The sequence below is a fragment of the Botryllus schlosseri genome, chromosome 10 (genome assembly GCF_051294905.1).
Source record: "Botryllus schlosseri isolate E-star chromosome 10, Bs_hap1, whole genome shotgun sequence".
Classification (NCBI taxonomy): Eukaryota; Metazoa; Chordata; class Ascidiacea; order Stolidobranchia; family Styelidae; genus Botryllus; species Botryllus schlosseri.
In genome coordinates this window covers 17,482,141-17,498,562 of record NC_137245.1, presented here as the reverse complement: position 1 = coordinate 17,498,562, position 16,422 = coordinate 17,482,141, and the positions used below count along the sequence as shown (strand labels likewise).

The 16,422-nt window shown below is 37.6% G+C and overlaps 1 protein-coding gene across 1 annotated transcript in view; it reads left to right on the top strand.

The window, feature by feature from the left end:
- The window catches only part of LOC145448832 (uncharacterized), a 77,533-nt gene that overhangs the window by 40,685 nt on the left and 20,426 nt on the right, over positions 1 to 16,422 (top strand). The window contains exons 15-28 of the mRNA XM_080327285.1: positions 672 to 794; positions 1,233 to 1,355; positions 1,953 to 2,075; positions 4,333 to 4,462; positions 5,209 to 5,372; positions 7,648 to 7,770; positions 9,050 to 9,172; positions 10,401 to 10,523; positions 11,434 to 11,556; positions 11,894 to 12,016; positions 13,561 to 13,683; positions 14,027 to 14,149; positions 14,843 to 14,965; positions 15,685 to 15,807. Of these exons, the coding sequence (XP_080183411.1) occupies positions 672 to 794; positions 1,233 to 1,355; positions 1,953 to 2,075; positions 4,333 to 4,462; positions 5,209 to 5,372; positions 7,648 to 7,770; positions 9,050 to 9,172; positions 10,401 to 10,523; positions 11,434 to 11,556; positions 11,894 to 12,016; positions 13,561 to 13,683; positions 14,027 to 14,149; positions 14,843 to 14,965; positions 15,685 to 15,807 (1,770 nt within the window). The remainder of the gene's footprint in view (positions 1 to 671; positions 795 to 1,232; positions 1,356 to 1,952; positions 2,076 to 4,332; positions 4,463 to 5,208; positions 5,373 to 7,647; positions 7,771 to 9,049; positions 9,173 to 10,400; positions 10,524 to 11,433; positions 11,557 to 11,893; positions 12,017 to 13,560; positions 13,684 to 14,026; positions 14,150 to 14,842; positions 14,966 to 15,684; positions 15,808 to 16,422) is intronic.

Below are 16,422 nucleotides of genomic sequence, written 5' to 3'. Positions count from 1 at the left end.
TGCACACTGAATGAAAAGTAATGCAGAGAATATAAGACGCAAGCGACAAAATGAGGTGGTATGTGACGGAGGACGAGTCCGATGTTAGGTCGTGGTATATCATTCAGCAGCAGTCCCCTACAACTCCCTCGTTCCAAAAAGCCTCGGTAATGAGCTTCCACTGTCCAAATGTATCTGTGAAATAGTTTGCCTTGTTCATCACTAACTGTCTTCATAATCGTCAGAAGCAATGCCGTTATGAGGCGGAAGGGAAACAGGCGTTTTGTGAATGTTTCTAGACATTATTCTATTCTCAACTTTGCGTGTCTACTTGTGGATACTCTCATTCAACATCAAATCTTCAATTGAATCTCTGGCTGGGTTATCTAATTCATAGATACACACATCATGTCTATTTCTGAGGTCTTGTATAGGCTATTTAAATGCTGCGCTCGCGGTTTGTCTGCACTTGATGTTGTTTTGTTTCTATGACGTCACAATTGGCTGTATGCAATGTAGTTATATGCAAGTTTTTGAAATTCTCTTTATGCCGACGATTACCCCTGAAGAGTTTTGGCTCGAAAAGCTTCGGGTTTTAATATATTTGTAATATGAATATATTATTAAAATGTTTATTTAAATGTACATCTGAAGCCTTATTAATTTTAATATGATTGATTGTATTCATTCAGACATAGATGAATGTTCGGACGGATCAGATAACTGCGATATCAACGCCAATTGCACTAACACTGACGGATCATTCAATTGTGTTTGTAATATTGGATACACAGGAAATGGAACAACATGCGAGGGTATCTTGCCTTTTGAGTCTCAACCTGATGTAGCCTCGTAACCTATGCAGCTTGACCCAGAATGCAGAATTTTGTAATTGAACAACTATAACTCAATGTTCGTTGTCTGGATTCGAAGTTAATAAATTCTTCACAGCAATGAATGTAGTTCTGAAAGCAATGCTCAAGTCCAGTACCGCCAACCATATATTCAAGAAGAATGATTGTGCATGCGCAATATGGATATATCTTTTACAGAGATTGAATCCTTTCTCTTCCCAGAGGAGTATATACCATTATTTCTCCGGTGCACATGGTCTATGCAATATGCTAGCATGCCTTTTCATCACGTCTTGATTTGGCCATTCATGAGTTACTTACCAACTTTCCTCTTTGTAATCCTGAAGCTTTGTTTGTTTGTTATCTATGATCGAATAACGAATATATGTATTCATTCAGATCACGATGAATGTTCGACCGGAACGGACAACTGTGATGACAACGCCAATTGCACTAACACTATAGGATCATTCATTTGTTATTGTAAAACCGGGTACACAGGAAATGGAAGCACTTGCATTGGTAATCTGATTATTTTTAGTCTGAACGTGGAACAGCCATGTAATCGAATCATTGAGAGCGGGAAAATAGTTATTGAGTAACTTAGACTTCACAGTTCTCGTTTAAATTTAGAGAGTCAATTCGTCCCACATCTCTTAAGATTTTGGAACATACATAAGTCAACAAAGTTTCACTCAATAATTTAAACGAGAATGTGAGAATGTGATTTGAGGAGCATTTTTCATTCAAATTACATATCAGCTTTTATTTTTTTTCTGAATATTATCTAATTTGTTTTTTCATGAAAATATGCATCGAGTTTTCATGACACTTAAAAATATTTTTAGCGTATGGTGTAATTTGTACTCGGGCCATCACAGCATATCATCCAACAGCAGTCCACCGTTACTCCCTTATTCCAAAAATCATGGTAATCACCTTCCGCTGTCCAAATGTATTGTTAAATTTTGAATTCAATCGTTGGGCTGGTATCTAATGCAAAGCTACAAATATCTGTAATTGCTCCACTATCATGTCTTCATCTGGAGTCTTGTGTTGGCTATGTAAATGCAGCCTGAAGCCTATTTACATTTCTTATGATTGATTATATTCATTCAGACAAAGATGAATGTGCGGAAGGGTCGGACAACTGCGATGACAACGCCGATTGCGTTAACACTCCAGGATCATTCAATTGTGTTTGTAAAACTGGATACACGGGAAATGGGACAACATGCAAAGGTAGTTTGCTTTTTCAGACTTAAACTAATGTAGCCTTGTATGCTATTCAGCTTTATCTGGAATGGAGGGTTTAGTGCAGGGGTCGCCAACTCAAAACGGTTCGCGGGCCACTTTTCAAAATTTGCCGAGGCCGCGGGCCGCATGACTTGTATATCGATATAAAAACAGGCAACGCTGGTTAACGGCCACGTTTTGATAACTCTATGTCAGTACAACGCTAACATGGGCGACGAGCAAATAATGATTAGTCAATTTATGAATGACCACAAGCATACGTATTATAGCCGCGCGAGGCGCGAAAAATTTCTCATATTTTGACTGTATTTCATCATTAATATTAGTAAATTTTCACATATTACATCAAATATTTATCCTTCATCGGTAGAGTTGATGCATAGGGGGTGTCTAAGAAAATTTAGCAAAGTTATTAATGCTGTTGCTGCATCTTTGAGTGGCCAAATTGTTTATAGTCCCTTTCAGAATTCCAAAAATAATGCAAGCCTCTCATTAATTAGGGAGTCAATTCGTAAATTCAATTTGAATATTGACAACTGCCAACACATCCTATTCAAAATAAGTGACTACGGCCGCATAATTTCCCTTCTACTGCCTCAGATTCACCATCGATGGACTAAAGAATCGATACTGTGATTAGATAGACACTTTACATGCTGGAAAACTATCTCCTCGTAAAGCTTGGTGTTTTGAGGAGCCCGAAGTCGTTTTCTAAGCGTCTCGGTCTGGGCAGTGGTGGGCCATTGCACGTCAAGGCAATATGCTCATTCATATCAGGAAATTTTTCCTCCATGGAATGCTATTACAATCGCCGAAGCCGTAACAGCTAGTAGGATTGAGTAAGATGAGGCATAGGAGAATAGCTCACATTGGATGACAACAACAATATGTCCAAACTGAAATCATCAGCATTTCAAAATGCTTTACTAAGCGTTTTTCCGAAAATTCAAATCAGGTCGCGGGCCGCAAAATATGCATGCAGCCCGCGGGCCGCGTGTTGGTGACCCCTGGTTTAGTGATACACTATCGTCAATTCAATGGTCGCAGCCTGAATTTGAAAAAAGACGAATGATCGCACATCTTCTCAAATCCGTGAAAATATCGATATATCTTTTGGAAAGATTGAATGTCTCTTTTCTCTTCTTAGACGAGTGTATGCCATTATTTCTTTGGTGTATATTAAGGATGGTGTGAACGTGAGGTTCACATTCGCGTTCTGTGTGTGAACCTCCGAATTTTAGAGGTTCACGTTCACAAACGAACCTTGGTAGGTTCTGCACTGTGAACCTTTTTCATGTATTACAATTTTCACTTCGTTATAACATCTTTGGTTGAAATTTATTGTATTTCAACTGCGGACCACTGTATGTATGGCGCTGGCAGCGTAAAACATTAAACGAGCGGGCGCCTTCACAATCTCAAAAAATTCACTTGCTTTTTTACAAAAGTATGCGCGAATGTTTAGTGACTCTCTGCTGTGAACATGACCCATAATCACACAGCATCAAGAGAGATATACAGTACATGTAGGTAGTCAGCGAATGATGTTTATTCAACTAATCAATAACATTGATATCGTTGTATGATGTAAAAATAAAAAATCTAGCAGGCGTACGAGGTCAATCTTGATCTGATATAGGTTTATTGTATCCTAAAAATAAATCCGTGCGATTGGGGCGCAGCGTTTCATACTCTGCTCAATATCAACGTAGCAATACTCAGACACCGGATGCATTGTTCGGTCTGGCCTAGACCGTTAAGGCGTAAACTTATATTCCGTTGCAAGTCCTCGTCTTAATTGTTCGCAAGGCAGCGGAAGATACTGATTTTATGGGATTATTATATCATTTGATTGCCCCAGTTGATACAATTGGCGACGTTTAAAACTTCAATAAATACTTCATCACTCTCTGAGTCGTCGCTGGGTATCGTGTACATTGGTATATGCTATCACTTGGCTGATATATACCGTTGGAATTAGCAGTATGACGTCACATGACGTCATGAGGTTCACGTTCGCGTTCACACAGAACCTTTCAAAAAGGTTCGCGTTCACACGAACCTGAACCTTTCAGAAGTTCACACCATCCCTAGTGTATATGTTCTATGTAATATGATGCCTTTTCATGTCGTCTTGATTTAGCCGTTCATAGGTTACTTATCCACTTTCCTCTTAATAATTTTGATGAGTTTTGTTTGTTTGTTACATATGATTGAATAACGAATATATATATTTATTCAGATGTGGATGAATGTTCGACCGGATCGCACGAGTGTGATGACAACGCCAATTGCACTAACACTGTAGGATCATTCGATTGTGCTTGTAAAACCGGGTACACGGGAAATGGAAGCACTTGCATGGGTATTCTGTTTTTTTTTCCCGTTCTCCACTGGATTTCCGGTATTGCTCGTCAACATTCCTGAATGCCGAGTCCGAGTGAAAAAGCTACTTCCATCCTTGTGCGCATGGCCTGATTCTGACCCATCATTCCCCCACAATTTCAACAAAATTCAAAAGGTTGAACGGCACGGTCAACTGCATTAACATTTGGCAACTGTTAGATGATCAAGAGCAATATTTGGTTATAATATCAGAAATTGTAAACTATATTGCTGTTTCAGTCCATCTGATCTGAACCATAAACCAGCTAGTCATCATCCTATTGTAATGCGGTATCTGATACACCCCGATACACCCGTTCAAACGATAACACCCTTTAATAATTGGGGTAAACCCTTGGATGTACAACACACCCGAAGGAAAGCCACCGTGCTAACATTCCTTTTCATAACGTCTTTTTTGGCCATTAGTATGTTACTAATTCTGAAGCTTTTTTAGTTCCTCATAATGATAGAATATATATATTCATTTAGACGATGATGGATGTACGAACAGATTATGACGATTTCTTGGCAATCTGTCGATATATCTGTCACCACATTCATTCAGGATAAAATCTTGAAAGATATCTTTGGACTGTTATCGAAACATAGAGATGTGCATGGCCAGAACAGATTTAGTTCTCACTATAATCTGTACGTCATCCTTTATCATGTCTTCATTTAGTCCAGTATAGACCCATTGAAACGCACTACTTTCATTCTATTACATCAGAAGAGTATATTCATCATTCATGATTGATGATATTCATTCAGACATCGATGAATGTTCTATTGGATCACACAACTGCGATGACGACGCCTTTTGCATTAATACCGTCGGATCATTCTATTGCGATTGTAAACCCGGGTACATGGGAAATGGAACCACGTGCAAAGGTATTTTGCTTTTACAGTCTCGCCTTTATTTAGCCTTATTATAACTGATTCAGCCAAAGAGGGAATGCAGAAGTCAGTGATTGAACCCCTTCAGCTCAATGGTCCTAGTGTCAATTTGAAGACAGTCTAATGCAGTGGTTCTCAACCGGGGGTCCGCGGACCCCTGGGGGTCCGCGAAGCAATTTCAGGGGGTCCGCGAGACCTCTAAATATACAAAAGGATTGATAACCTAGTTTTTACTTTGTTTTTAAATTAGAGAACGCTTGAAGCAGTTTTCCTCCACAATTGGTAAAACCTCATTCCTCGCATCATCAGAATAATCTTCTGACATGAAATATCTTACTATGAACATTCATTTTTATTGCCAAATCGCCAATAACCTACCGATACAAACGTATTGCTGTTTAGAGACGTTTTGTTGATCTTTGTGGAAAAAAATAAAAATATGGAGATAGTAATGTCAACCAGATTGACTTTGTAAATGCTTGAGAATTATTTTTGATTTAAAGTTGTCGGTGTCATCAAATTAGTGAGCAGTAGTATGAAATAAAAAATCCTGAAGTAGTTTTCCTATTTTTTTCCAAAAAATAGATTGAAACCTCGCCACGAAATACATTTATCCTGTGATATACATAACCACTTGCAGTGACTTATAAAGCCCAGAAATGACAGTGGGTCGAGCTGAGATTTTACGGCAAAAGAACCTATGAAAGCCTGGAAGATAAATAGACTTTGAGAGTGCAAGAGAATTTGACCATGAAAAAATACCTATGCGTGAAATATATCCTGTCGTGGAGCACAAAGCCCTAAAATAGGCTATAAGCACCAACGTCGTGTGTTGGAATAATAATAATATACTAACATAACCACTGTTCCAGAATAACTTCGAGATGATATGCTAGATTAAAATGAGTATGAGAATATGTTTCTTCATCATGGTGCGATAAATGTTGCGAGCACACCAAAAGTGTCGTCTGAAGCGTTACTCGTTAATACTACATTAGCCTCCATCCATCTTTGTGGAAAGGGATTCTCGGCACTCGTTCATATCACCACTTACTTCAAGAAATATCGCTGCAAAATTAGCTAAAAAAATAATAAAAGTCTACCCAATTTCTACATTAGTAGTATGGTGTTATTTTCAAGAAAAGTCATTTAGTTGCTGTTGATCACAAGCCTACAGTTCATATTTGCACAAGACATAGATGACGGTCGCACCATAATTGTGCCAAATTTGAACTAAAACTTTAGGGGGTCCGCGAAGGTCCGTCACGTTGAAAAGGGGTCCGCGATGCCAAAAAGGTTGAGAACCACTGGTCTAATGATTGCACAATGCACACCTTCTCAGATGTCTGAACACAAAGAGAGATATTTTTAAGCAATTAAATGCATCTTTCGTAGACTAGTAGGCCTTATATACCATTATTTATATCAGGGGCGGCCAACCCGTGACCCGCGAGACGGTTTTGAATGGCCCTCGAGGTAATTCTTGAAATTAGTTATAATATCAAAAAAAAAAAATAACCCAGGTAATTTATTGTGAATTTGCGAGACCAACCGACAATGTGATTAGCCTGACCTTTGAAATGTTGATAACTAAAATATCAGTTCCGACTCATTGGCGTAGCCAGGGGCGATCCACATATTTCGTATATCTTCGTATACGATGATAAAGTAGAATATTTTGTGGCAGATTTATTTGACTTGATGTTTTTCTCAGCACTTCGCGCGATTCAATGTCTCCATTTTTTGATTTGATATAGTATTATGGTGCCCCTCCTGACAGACAGATGTTCATTGTTCACTGAAATCTTTGATGTTGCTATTTACAAGCGCCGAATAATCATGTCCTGGCCAAATCAGCCCTGTGATATACAGATTCAACCCACCATATATGGAACTAACATTATCATTGACCGAATTCAATCATTAACTTTGAAAAAAAAGATAGGACGTCTACACGGAGTTTTCATGACATAATTATTATCGATTTTGATGCGCAGTAATAAATGTCCTATTTTGACCGTTACCTAATCAGGTTCGCTTCTATCAGACGACTAAAATAAGAACATCAACATTCAAGTGACCTGCGCAATGGTTTTTAAATGTGATGTGGCTCTTTGGTCGAAAAGGATGGCCACCCCTGATTTATATGGTCCATACGTTATATGCTAACACGCCTTTTCATGTCGCCTTGATTATCCATTTCCAGCCTACTTTCTTGGTTTCTCTTTACAATTCTGAAGTTTAATTTGTTCCTCATATGTTCATTTAGACGAGAATGAATGTTTAAACGAATCGGACAACTGCGATGTCAACGCCACTTGCAGTAACACTGACGGATCGTTCAATTGCGTTTGTAAAACCGGGTACTCGGGAAATGGAACGACATGTGATGGTATGTAACTTTTTTGTCGGAACCTGATGTACCCTTGTAACATATTCAGTTACGACCGTGATGCGGAATTAGGGGGTTGAACGCCTTCCACTTCAGTCCTAAATTTGAAGAGAGTCCATTGATCACACATTTTCTCAGATCTCCAAACATAAAGATATCTATTTTCGTGCGATTGGATCGTCTTTTCTCTTCTTAGAAGAGTTTATACCATTATTTGTATGGTCCGTATCGAGTACTACATCAATATAAATGTTTGTAGTGAAAATAACTTCTAAAATTGGTGATTACATTACTGAAAAATCTCAAAGTAATCTACTACGATTATGGAAAAGTAATCACGATTATTCAATATTACATCTATTTTCTTCCTGGAACTTGAGCCTTGAACACATATGCCTAGACCAGTGCTCATCAACCGTTTGCTGTTCACAGGCCAAGTGCATATCGACCTCGCCTAGAGACACATGCTGCTTCATTTTCATCGATTTTCCTTGTATGTTTTCTCTGGTACTATTAATTCAGTGTGCATGCCTCTTGTTTAAATTTTCACGCCAATGCTGGATTTCTTGAAGAACCATGGCCCAACATCACAGCTGACGATTTCTATTCCAACGATTTTCATTCTAGATCCATGCTAATATGTATATATGCATTTTCAGATTTCATATTTGCTAGCAACGTTAAAACTGTGTTTCTAAGCATTATCCAACACCAATAATTGTCATAATATTTTAATCCCAGCAGAATGGTAACGATGATCCCTCCTTTGAGGTAGTGGTGTCTGTTGATGCTCAGACGTGCAACATGGTGGTGAATTTCTCAATCATATTACTACATCGAATATCTACCGACCTTGTGCGGATAAATGTCTATGCAATGACAATCATAGTATATACTTGCGATTGAGTCTGCAAATCTGACATTTGTACTGTAAATAAATGGATATAGTGAGCAATTCGTTTCTTTATATGTCCTAGTCTTCATCAAATTATAAAGTGAAGTAATCATTCTATTACAACAAAATCGATTGACTATAATAAATCTTTTTTCGAATGTAGTCTATTGTGATTACAATTAATTGAAATGTTGTAACCGGCTAATATTACTACCGGTAATCACGATTACCCCATTCCTGATCTATATATTCTACACAATATGTTAACATGATTTCTCATCTCGTCTTGATTTGCCAGTTTATAGGCTACTTGTCAAGTTATACCTAATAATTCTGAAGCATTGTTTCTTTCTCATCTATGATTTAATGTATATATTCATTCAGACAAGGATGAATGCTTGCTTGGATTGGACAACTGCGATGTCAACGCCACTTGCGTTAATACTAACGGATCGTTCTATTGTGTTTGTAAAGACGGGTACACGGGAAATGGAACCACATGCGAAGGTAATTTGCATATTCATTCTTAGCCTTATGTAGCTTGTAATTTATTCAGCCCAAGCTGGAATTTGGAATTATGCGATTGAACACCTTCAGCTCAATGGTCCTAGTCTTAATTTGAAATTAGTCCAATTGTTCTACACCTTCTCAGATCCCTGAAATGGCATATGTATCTTTTATGGCTATGGAATCCCATTTTCTCTTTTTAAACGTGTATATACCGTTATTTGTATGGTCCATATGTTCTATACCAGTGGTTCTCAACCAGGGCTGCGCGAAGCATTTTCAGGGGGTTCCGCCATACCTCTAATTTTGCACCTAAAACTGAAACATATTTTGTAATTTTCTAAGCTAGAAAATCAATAGTGGTTCCGCTTCAAAATTGCTAAATTTCAGGGCTTACATCAGCAGAGTGACCGTCTGAGATAAAATATCCTATTATGAGCAAACTCGTGTTAATTGTCAACGGGTAGGCCTACCGACACAAACATATCGCAGAGTTGTTTTGATAGGGTCTGTGGAAAAAAAATTAAAAGATGGAATAGAAAGGTTCATCAGGGTAACTTCGCAATGTTTGAAAAACATTTTAGATTTTCAGTTTACAGTCTCAGCAAATTAGTGAAGAGTCGTTTGAATTAAAAATTCCTGAAGTTTTTGGCTAATCTATACCTAAGGGATTGGAACCTCGCCATGAAACCCCTTTTCTTCTGTGATACACGTACACATAAATCAGTAATCACTATTCCGGAAGAACTTCAAGATAAGGTGCTGGATAGAAATGACTAGGCTGGACGTAATATGTTCATGTTCATTAAAAAACATGCAGTTTGGTGTCAAATATGTTGCGGATTGCGATCATACCCAAATGTGTCGCCGGAAGCATTACACGTTATTATTCCATTGGCCTCCATCTATATTTGTGGATTTTCCACTTTTGTTTATATTAAATCGAAATCGTGGATTTTGAAGAGATGAACACGAAATGCAGCTGCAGAATTAGCTTTGAAATAATAAAACTTTCCACAATTTCCACTTATAGTTTAATGTTATTTTCATGAAAAGTCAAATTGTTTATCACTCGCTTACAGTTAATATTTGCACAAGACAGATGACGATTGCACTGTAAAAATTGAGCTAAATTTGAACTTGAATATTTATTGGCTGCTTACTAAGCTTCATCATTACAATTCTTGACATTCTCTGTTCCTCATCTATGATTTGTATTTTCATTCAGACGTGGATGAATGTTCGACAAAAACGGACAACTGCAATGTCAACGCCGATTGTATTAACACTTATGGATCTTTTGATTGTGTTTGTAAAACCGGCTACACGGGAAATGGAACCGCATGCGAGGGTATATTGCTTTTATAGCTCAAACCAGAAACTACCGTTTTACTTTCAGCGAGAGTCGAAGTGTGGAACTTCGTGAATAAACATCTTTGGCTCAATAGTTCTTCTCTAAATTTGGAAAGATTCCGACTGTCCTGCACACTTTCAAATTTCCCAACATTAAGGCAGCTTTTAAGTAGCAAATAAATAAATGTAGTAAACAGATGTCTGGAAAGAGGAACATACATGCGAACCGTGGTACAACATTGTTATTAAAAAAAAAGTGTTAATAATATGTTACCTGATCGTGCTCATTAGATTGCAAATGAAACTGATGTCATCTTCCTTGCCAAAATTAATATTCATTATATTAGAAAATATTGGTCATAGCACTTGCTGCTACTAAACAGCTGAATATTTTGTGGCCTATAAATTGCCTTTCACGATTGTGTTGCTGGCCCACACATAAACAGATCAGGCCCACGTTTTCTGAAGGCGGGACGCTCAGGTGATGGCACGAAGTACCAAGATTTCATGAATATCTTTGTACCTTCATGCTACATCAAATCTTGAATTGTTTCTTTTGACCACTACCAAATGCATAGATCAGATTAGGCTCAACATATATATTCAGTGTGTCCTCCTCTATCATGTCTTCATTTATAGTCTCATATTTAAACACATTACTTTCTTTTATATCTGATCCTGTGTAATATCTATTCACGACAATGAATGTTCGACTGAATCAGACAACTGCGATGTCAACGCCATTCGCATTAACAATGATGGATCATTCACTTGTGTATGTGAAACTTGGTACACAGGATCCTAAACGATATGCTTACATGCATTTTGAAATTATTTATTAAGATTCCTTTTCATAATTATAAAGATTTGTTTCTTCCTTATGTCTGATTAAATATCCATTCATTCAGACAAGGATGAATGTTCGGACGAATCAGACAACTGTGATGACAACGCCGTTTGCAATAACACTGATGGATCATTCACTTGTGTGTGTAAGACCGGGTACACAGGAAATGGAACCACATGCACGGGTATTCTGAATTTTCATTTAGAACCTGATGTAGCCTTGTATCCTAATGAGGGAGAGCCGTAATACAGAAGTTAGCGATTGAACAACATCGACTCGATAACCTCTTATTATATATCTTAAGATGGTCGATCATACACACCTTCTCTAATCTCTGAACATAAAATGATATGTTTTCTTAACCTATGAAATGTACAATGCTTTTCTTACAAGGTTATTAGCAATACTTTGTAAGGTCCATATATGCTAAACGATATGCTAACATGCATTTTGAAGTTACTTCTTTATGGTTATAAAGATTTGTTTGTTCCAAATGTATGATTAGATATCTATTCATTCAGACAAGGATGAATGCTCTGACGAATCGGACAACTGCGATGTAAACGCGGACTGCATGAACACCGACGGATCATTCAGTTGTGCTTGTAAAACCGGGTACACGGGAAATGGAACCACATGCAAAGGTATTCTGTTTTTTTGTTGGCTTGAACCTGATATAGGCTGGTAAGCTATTCAGCTAGAGCAGGGGTGGCCAACCCGTTGTTCGTGAGAAGATTTTGATTCAAATATATTTTGGGCACCGTAACTAAAATCTTTACTAGAGGTCAAGACATAACAACATACTTTGACTATAAGTATGGTAATTAATAGCAACGGACCTTTCTGAAGATAGCTCGCATGGGCGCCCTAGATTTTTGAAGACTTTCCTCTGCTCTACCGGTAAATCTTATCACTTTTATATGCATACAACATATGCAAGCACCAATATTATCGACCAAATGTACTCATTAACTAAAAATAGTCTAAATTTGAAGAATCGATTCATCACACCTGTTCCAATATCTCTGACATGACAATGTGTATTTTTGAGTGATTGAATACATTTTTCGGCTGTTTCCAAGCTTTTCGTTGTTGTTGACAGGTAAAATTTCGAAACAACTTGGCTGACCGGTGAAATTTCTAAAATCAAAACAAAACCACAATGTAATAATAACAAAATATGCAACTCAAACAGAGAATTTGAACTTTAATGTAATGAGAGACATGTTTGGGAACCACTAATGCTCAACCGGGGTCTACGAAGCAATTTCAGGGGGTCCTCGAAGCCTCTTAAATTTACAAAATAATTGAATACCTAATTTGTATTTATTTAAAATAGAAAAATCACGAGGCAGTTTCGCTTCATTACTTTTAAAACTCCAGCACTCAAATCAACAGAATGGCCGTCTGAGATGAAATATCTTACCGTGCGGACTCATTTTAATTGCTAAATTGCCAATAATCTTGATACATATATTTTGCTGTTTAGAGATGTTTTGTTGGGATTGTGGGAAAAAATATAAAGATGAATTAGTAAGGTCAATGTCGGTGACTTCGGAATGTTTACAAAAAATCCCATTTCTTCTGTGATATACGTAACCATTTTCCCATGATAACTTCAAAATAAGCTGGTAGATACAAATGACCAGGTTTGATATTATATGATCAATATAAAAAATTGTTTGTCAATTTAGTGCCACATTTGTTGTGATTACACCCAAATGTGTCGTTGGAAGCGTTACGCGTTACGCCACCACCGCGCGGATTTTCAAGACACGACCGTGACTTTCAGGAAATGCAATTGCAGAATTCTCTTTGAAATAATAATAATAATAATATAATAATAGAAGTCAACCCAATTTCTACATAAATAGTATGATGTTTTTTCAAGAAAAGTCATTTTGCTGCTGTTCATCACTAGCCTAACGTTATCATTTGCACATGACAGATGATGATTGCAGGATAATTGAGCTAAATTTGAACTGAAACTTCGGGGGTCCGCGGTGGTCCGTGACTGTCCACAAGGGGTCTGGGAAGTCAAAAAGGTTGAGAACCACTGCGCTAATGTATGCAGCCTGCTAACATGTCTTATCATCTTGATTTGGCCATTCATATGCTACTCATCAAGTTTCCTCTTAGTAATTCTGAATGTTTGTCTATTCTTATGAATGAATATATATTCCTTCAGACATTGATGAATGCTCGATCGGAATGGACAACTGCGATGTCAACGCCGATTGTATTAACACTGTTGGATCGTTTAATTGTACTTGTAAGACTGGGTACACTGGAAATGGAGTGACATGCCAGGGTATTCTGCTATTTTTCAGTTTGAACCTGATAAAGCCTGATTGAGATATGGAACACCTTTGTCTTGTCCCGGTGTAAATTTTAAGAGTCGATCAATCGCTTACCTACTCATATCACTGAACATAAAGATATATCTTTTGGGGCTAGGGAATAGTGCCCCTCTCTACTTTGAGCGGTATATACCGTTATTTGTTGGTCCATACATATTTCATGCGCTATGTCAATATGTCTTTTCTCTCTAGTCTCTAGTCATTAATAAGCTATAACTTACTAAATTTCATCTCTATTATTCTGAAGTCATATTCTTCGTCTCTTATTGAGTGTATTTATATATATTCATTCAGACATCAATGAATGTTTAACCAGATCACACAACTGTGATGTCAACGCCTACTGCAACAACAATAATGGATCATACAAGTGTGTCTGTGAAACCGGGTACACAGGAAACGGAACCACATGCAACGGTATTTTACTTTCTCAGTTAGAACCTGAAACGGCCGTGTAAACTAATCAGTGAACCTCAGAATGTTGGATTTGGTGGTTGAACAATATTGACTTAATTTTCTAAATGCGAAGAGAGTTTATCTGTCCAATACTTTTACCAATATACGAACTTAAAGATTACTTCGATGATGTGACTTAGGGCGGAGATCATGAAGTTGGCTGATCCGTGAGAATGCTAATCATGTGATTAAAAACTGCTAATCGAAGAGGTTCTTGGAAGTTCAGAACTGCAACGTACAATTGAATAGTGTATTCATATTGAAATGAACCCGAATATTTTCGGCTGACACTCGTCAGGGGCAATCGTCAGCAACTAGTGGAAAACTTCCATTCCTGATGGACACGAAAATCGACTTATCGATTATCAAACTTTATGATCTCCGCCCTAGATAAGCTATTCGTAGGGAGGATCATACATGTGAAACCTAGTGCAAATTGGTAATTCGAAAATGTTGCTTCGTGCCCCCTAATTTCAAATAAATACATAATTTGATCCTGCTCAATACTTTACAATTGAAACTGATGTCATCATATCTGGTAAAATTATTATTTTTATTACATTGTGGAACATGGACCATAGCACTTGCCATGGCTAGCTATTCGCACTAGCTGATATACTCCTTATTCATGATATAATATATATATTCATTCAGACATCAATGAATGTTCAACCGAAACGCATGATTGCGATGCCAACGCCGTTTGCAGCAACACTAATGGATCATTCAGTTGTGCTTGTAAAACCGGGTTTACAGGAAATGGAATCACTTGCACAGGTATTCTCGTTTTTCAATTTGAACGCGAAACAACCGTGTAACAAAATCAACGAAAGCCGGAATATGGATTGTTGTGATTGAACAACTACAACTCAATAGTCCCAATCTTAATATAGAGAGAATCGATCTGTCCCCCACCTGTTCAAATTTCCGAACTTAAGGTTAGCTAATGAAGCAAATAAATATGCTGTTCGTAGGATGATAGCGCCAAAACCTGGTGCAACATTGGTAATTCAGAAATGTTACACTTTGCACTAAGAAATACACAAATGAAACCTATATCATGTTCATTACGTTGCAAAATATGGGGTCATAGTAATGGTCACTAGCTAACAACTGACTCTCCTAAAAAATGAACTTTGTTATTCTGTTACTGATCATACCCTCGTTTCCTCAAGGGTGTTTGTTCAGAGGATGGCATGAACTACTAACATCTTATGACGATTTCTTGGCATTGAATTGTATTCTCAACTTTCTGTTGGTATTTTTGTCAATACATTAATTCAGGATCAAATCTTGAAGTCTATCTTTGGACTGCTATCGAACACTTGGATGTGCACAGCCAGAACAGATTCAGTTCTCAATATTATCTGTACGTTATCCGTTATCAGGTCTGCATTTGAAGTCTAGTATAATAGACCCATTGAAACGCAGTACTTTCATTCTATTACATCTGAAGCATATTTATCATCAATCATGAACGATGAATATTCATTCAGACATCGATGAATGCTCGCCTGGACCGCACAACTGCGATGTCAACGCCAATTGCGTTAACACTGTCGGATCGTTTTATTGTGACTGTAAAACTGGGTACACGCGAGATGGAACAACATGCACAGGTAATCTGCTTTTTTCAGTTTGAAACTGATGTAGCCTGGTCACAATCACCCATTCAGCTAGAAAATGAAACCGGAATTCATTGATTGGTCACATTCAGCTCAATGGTCCTGGTCTAAATTTGAAGATGATCGATTGATCATGTCTTTTCAGATCTCTGAACTTAATGCTATATCTATTTGAGCGATTGAGTACACTTTTCTTTTCTTACAGGATATCTATGTTTATTTGTATGGTCTGTGTACCAGTGGTCTCTAGGCCAGAGACCTGGTTTCAGATACATGTGTTTATTGTATTTCCAATTACAGTTTTAAAATCTTGATTGAGATCACCATGATTTCTTTCCTTGCGCTCAATGCCACCATCCTTTGCCATAAAATGGCTTTGACATTAACAATAGCGTGCTCTCAAAAGAGGTCAGGCGGATGAGAGTGAATAGAACTTGCCCTGACTCTGACAACGACTCTGACTGGCAAATCGCAGACAAGAGCGCCGCGTTGATTTTCATTACGATCCTTGGCATTCTAAACACCATAAAACACTCCTTTATAGTTGCACTAACTTTAATAATGTTTAGGAAAATATGGTGATTAGAAAAAAACAGGCTATTCCAGGAA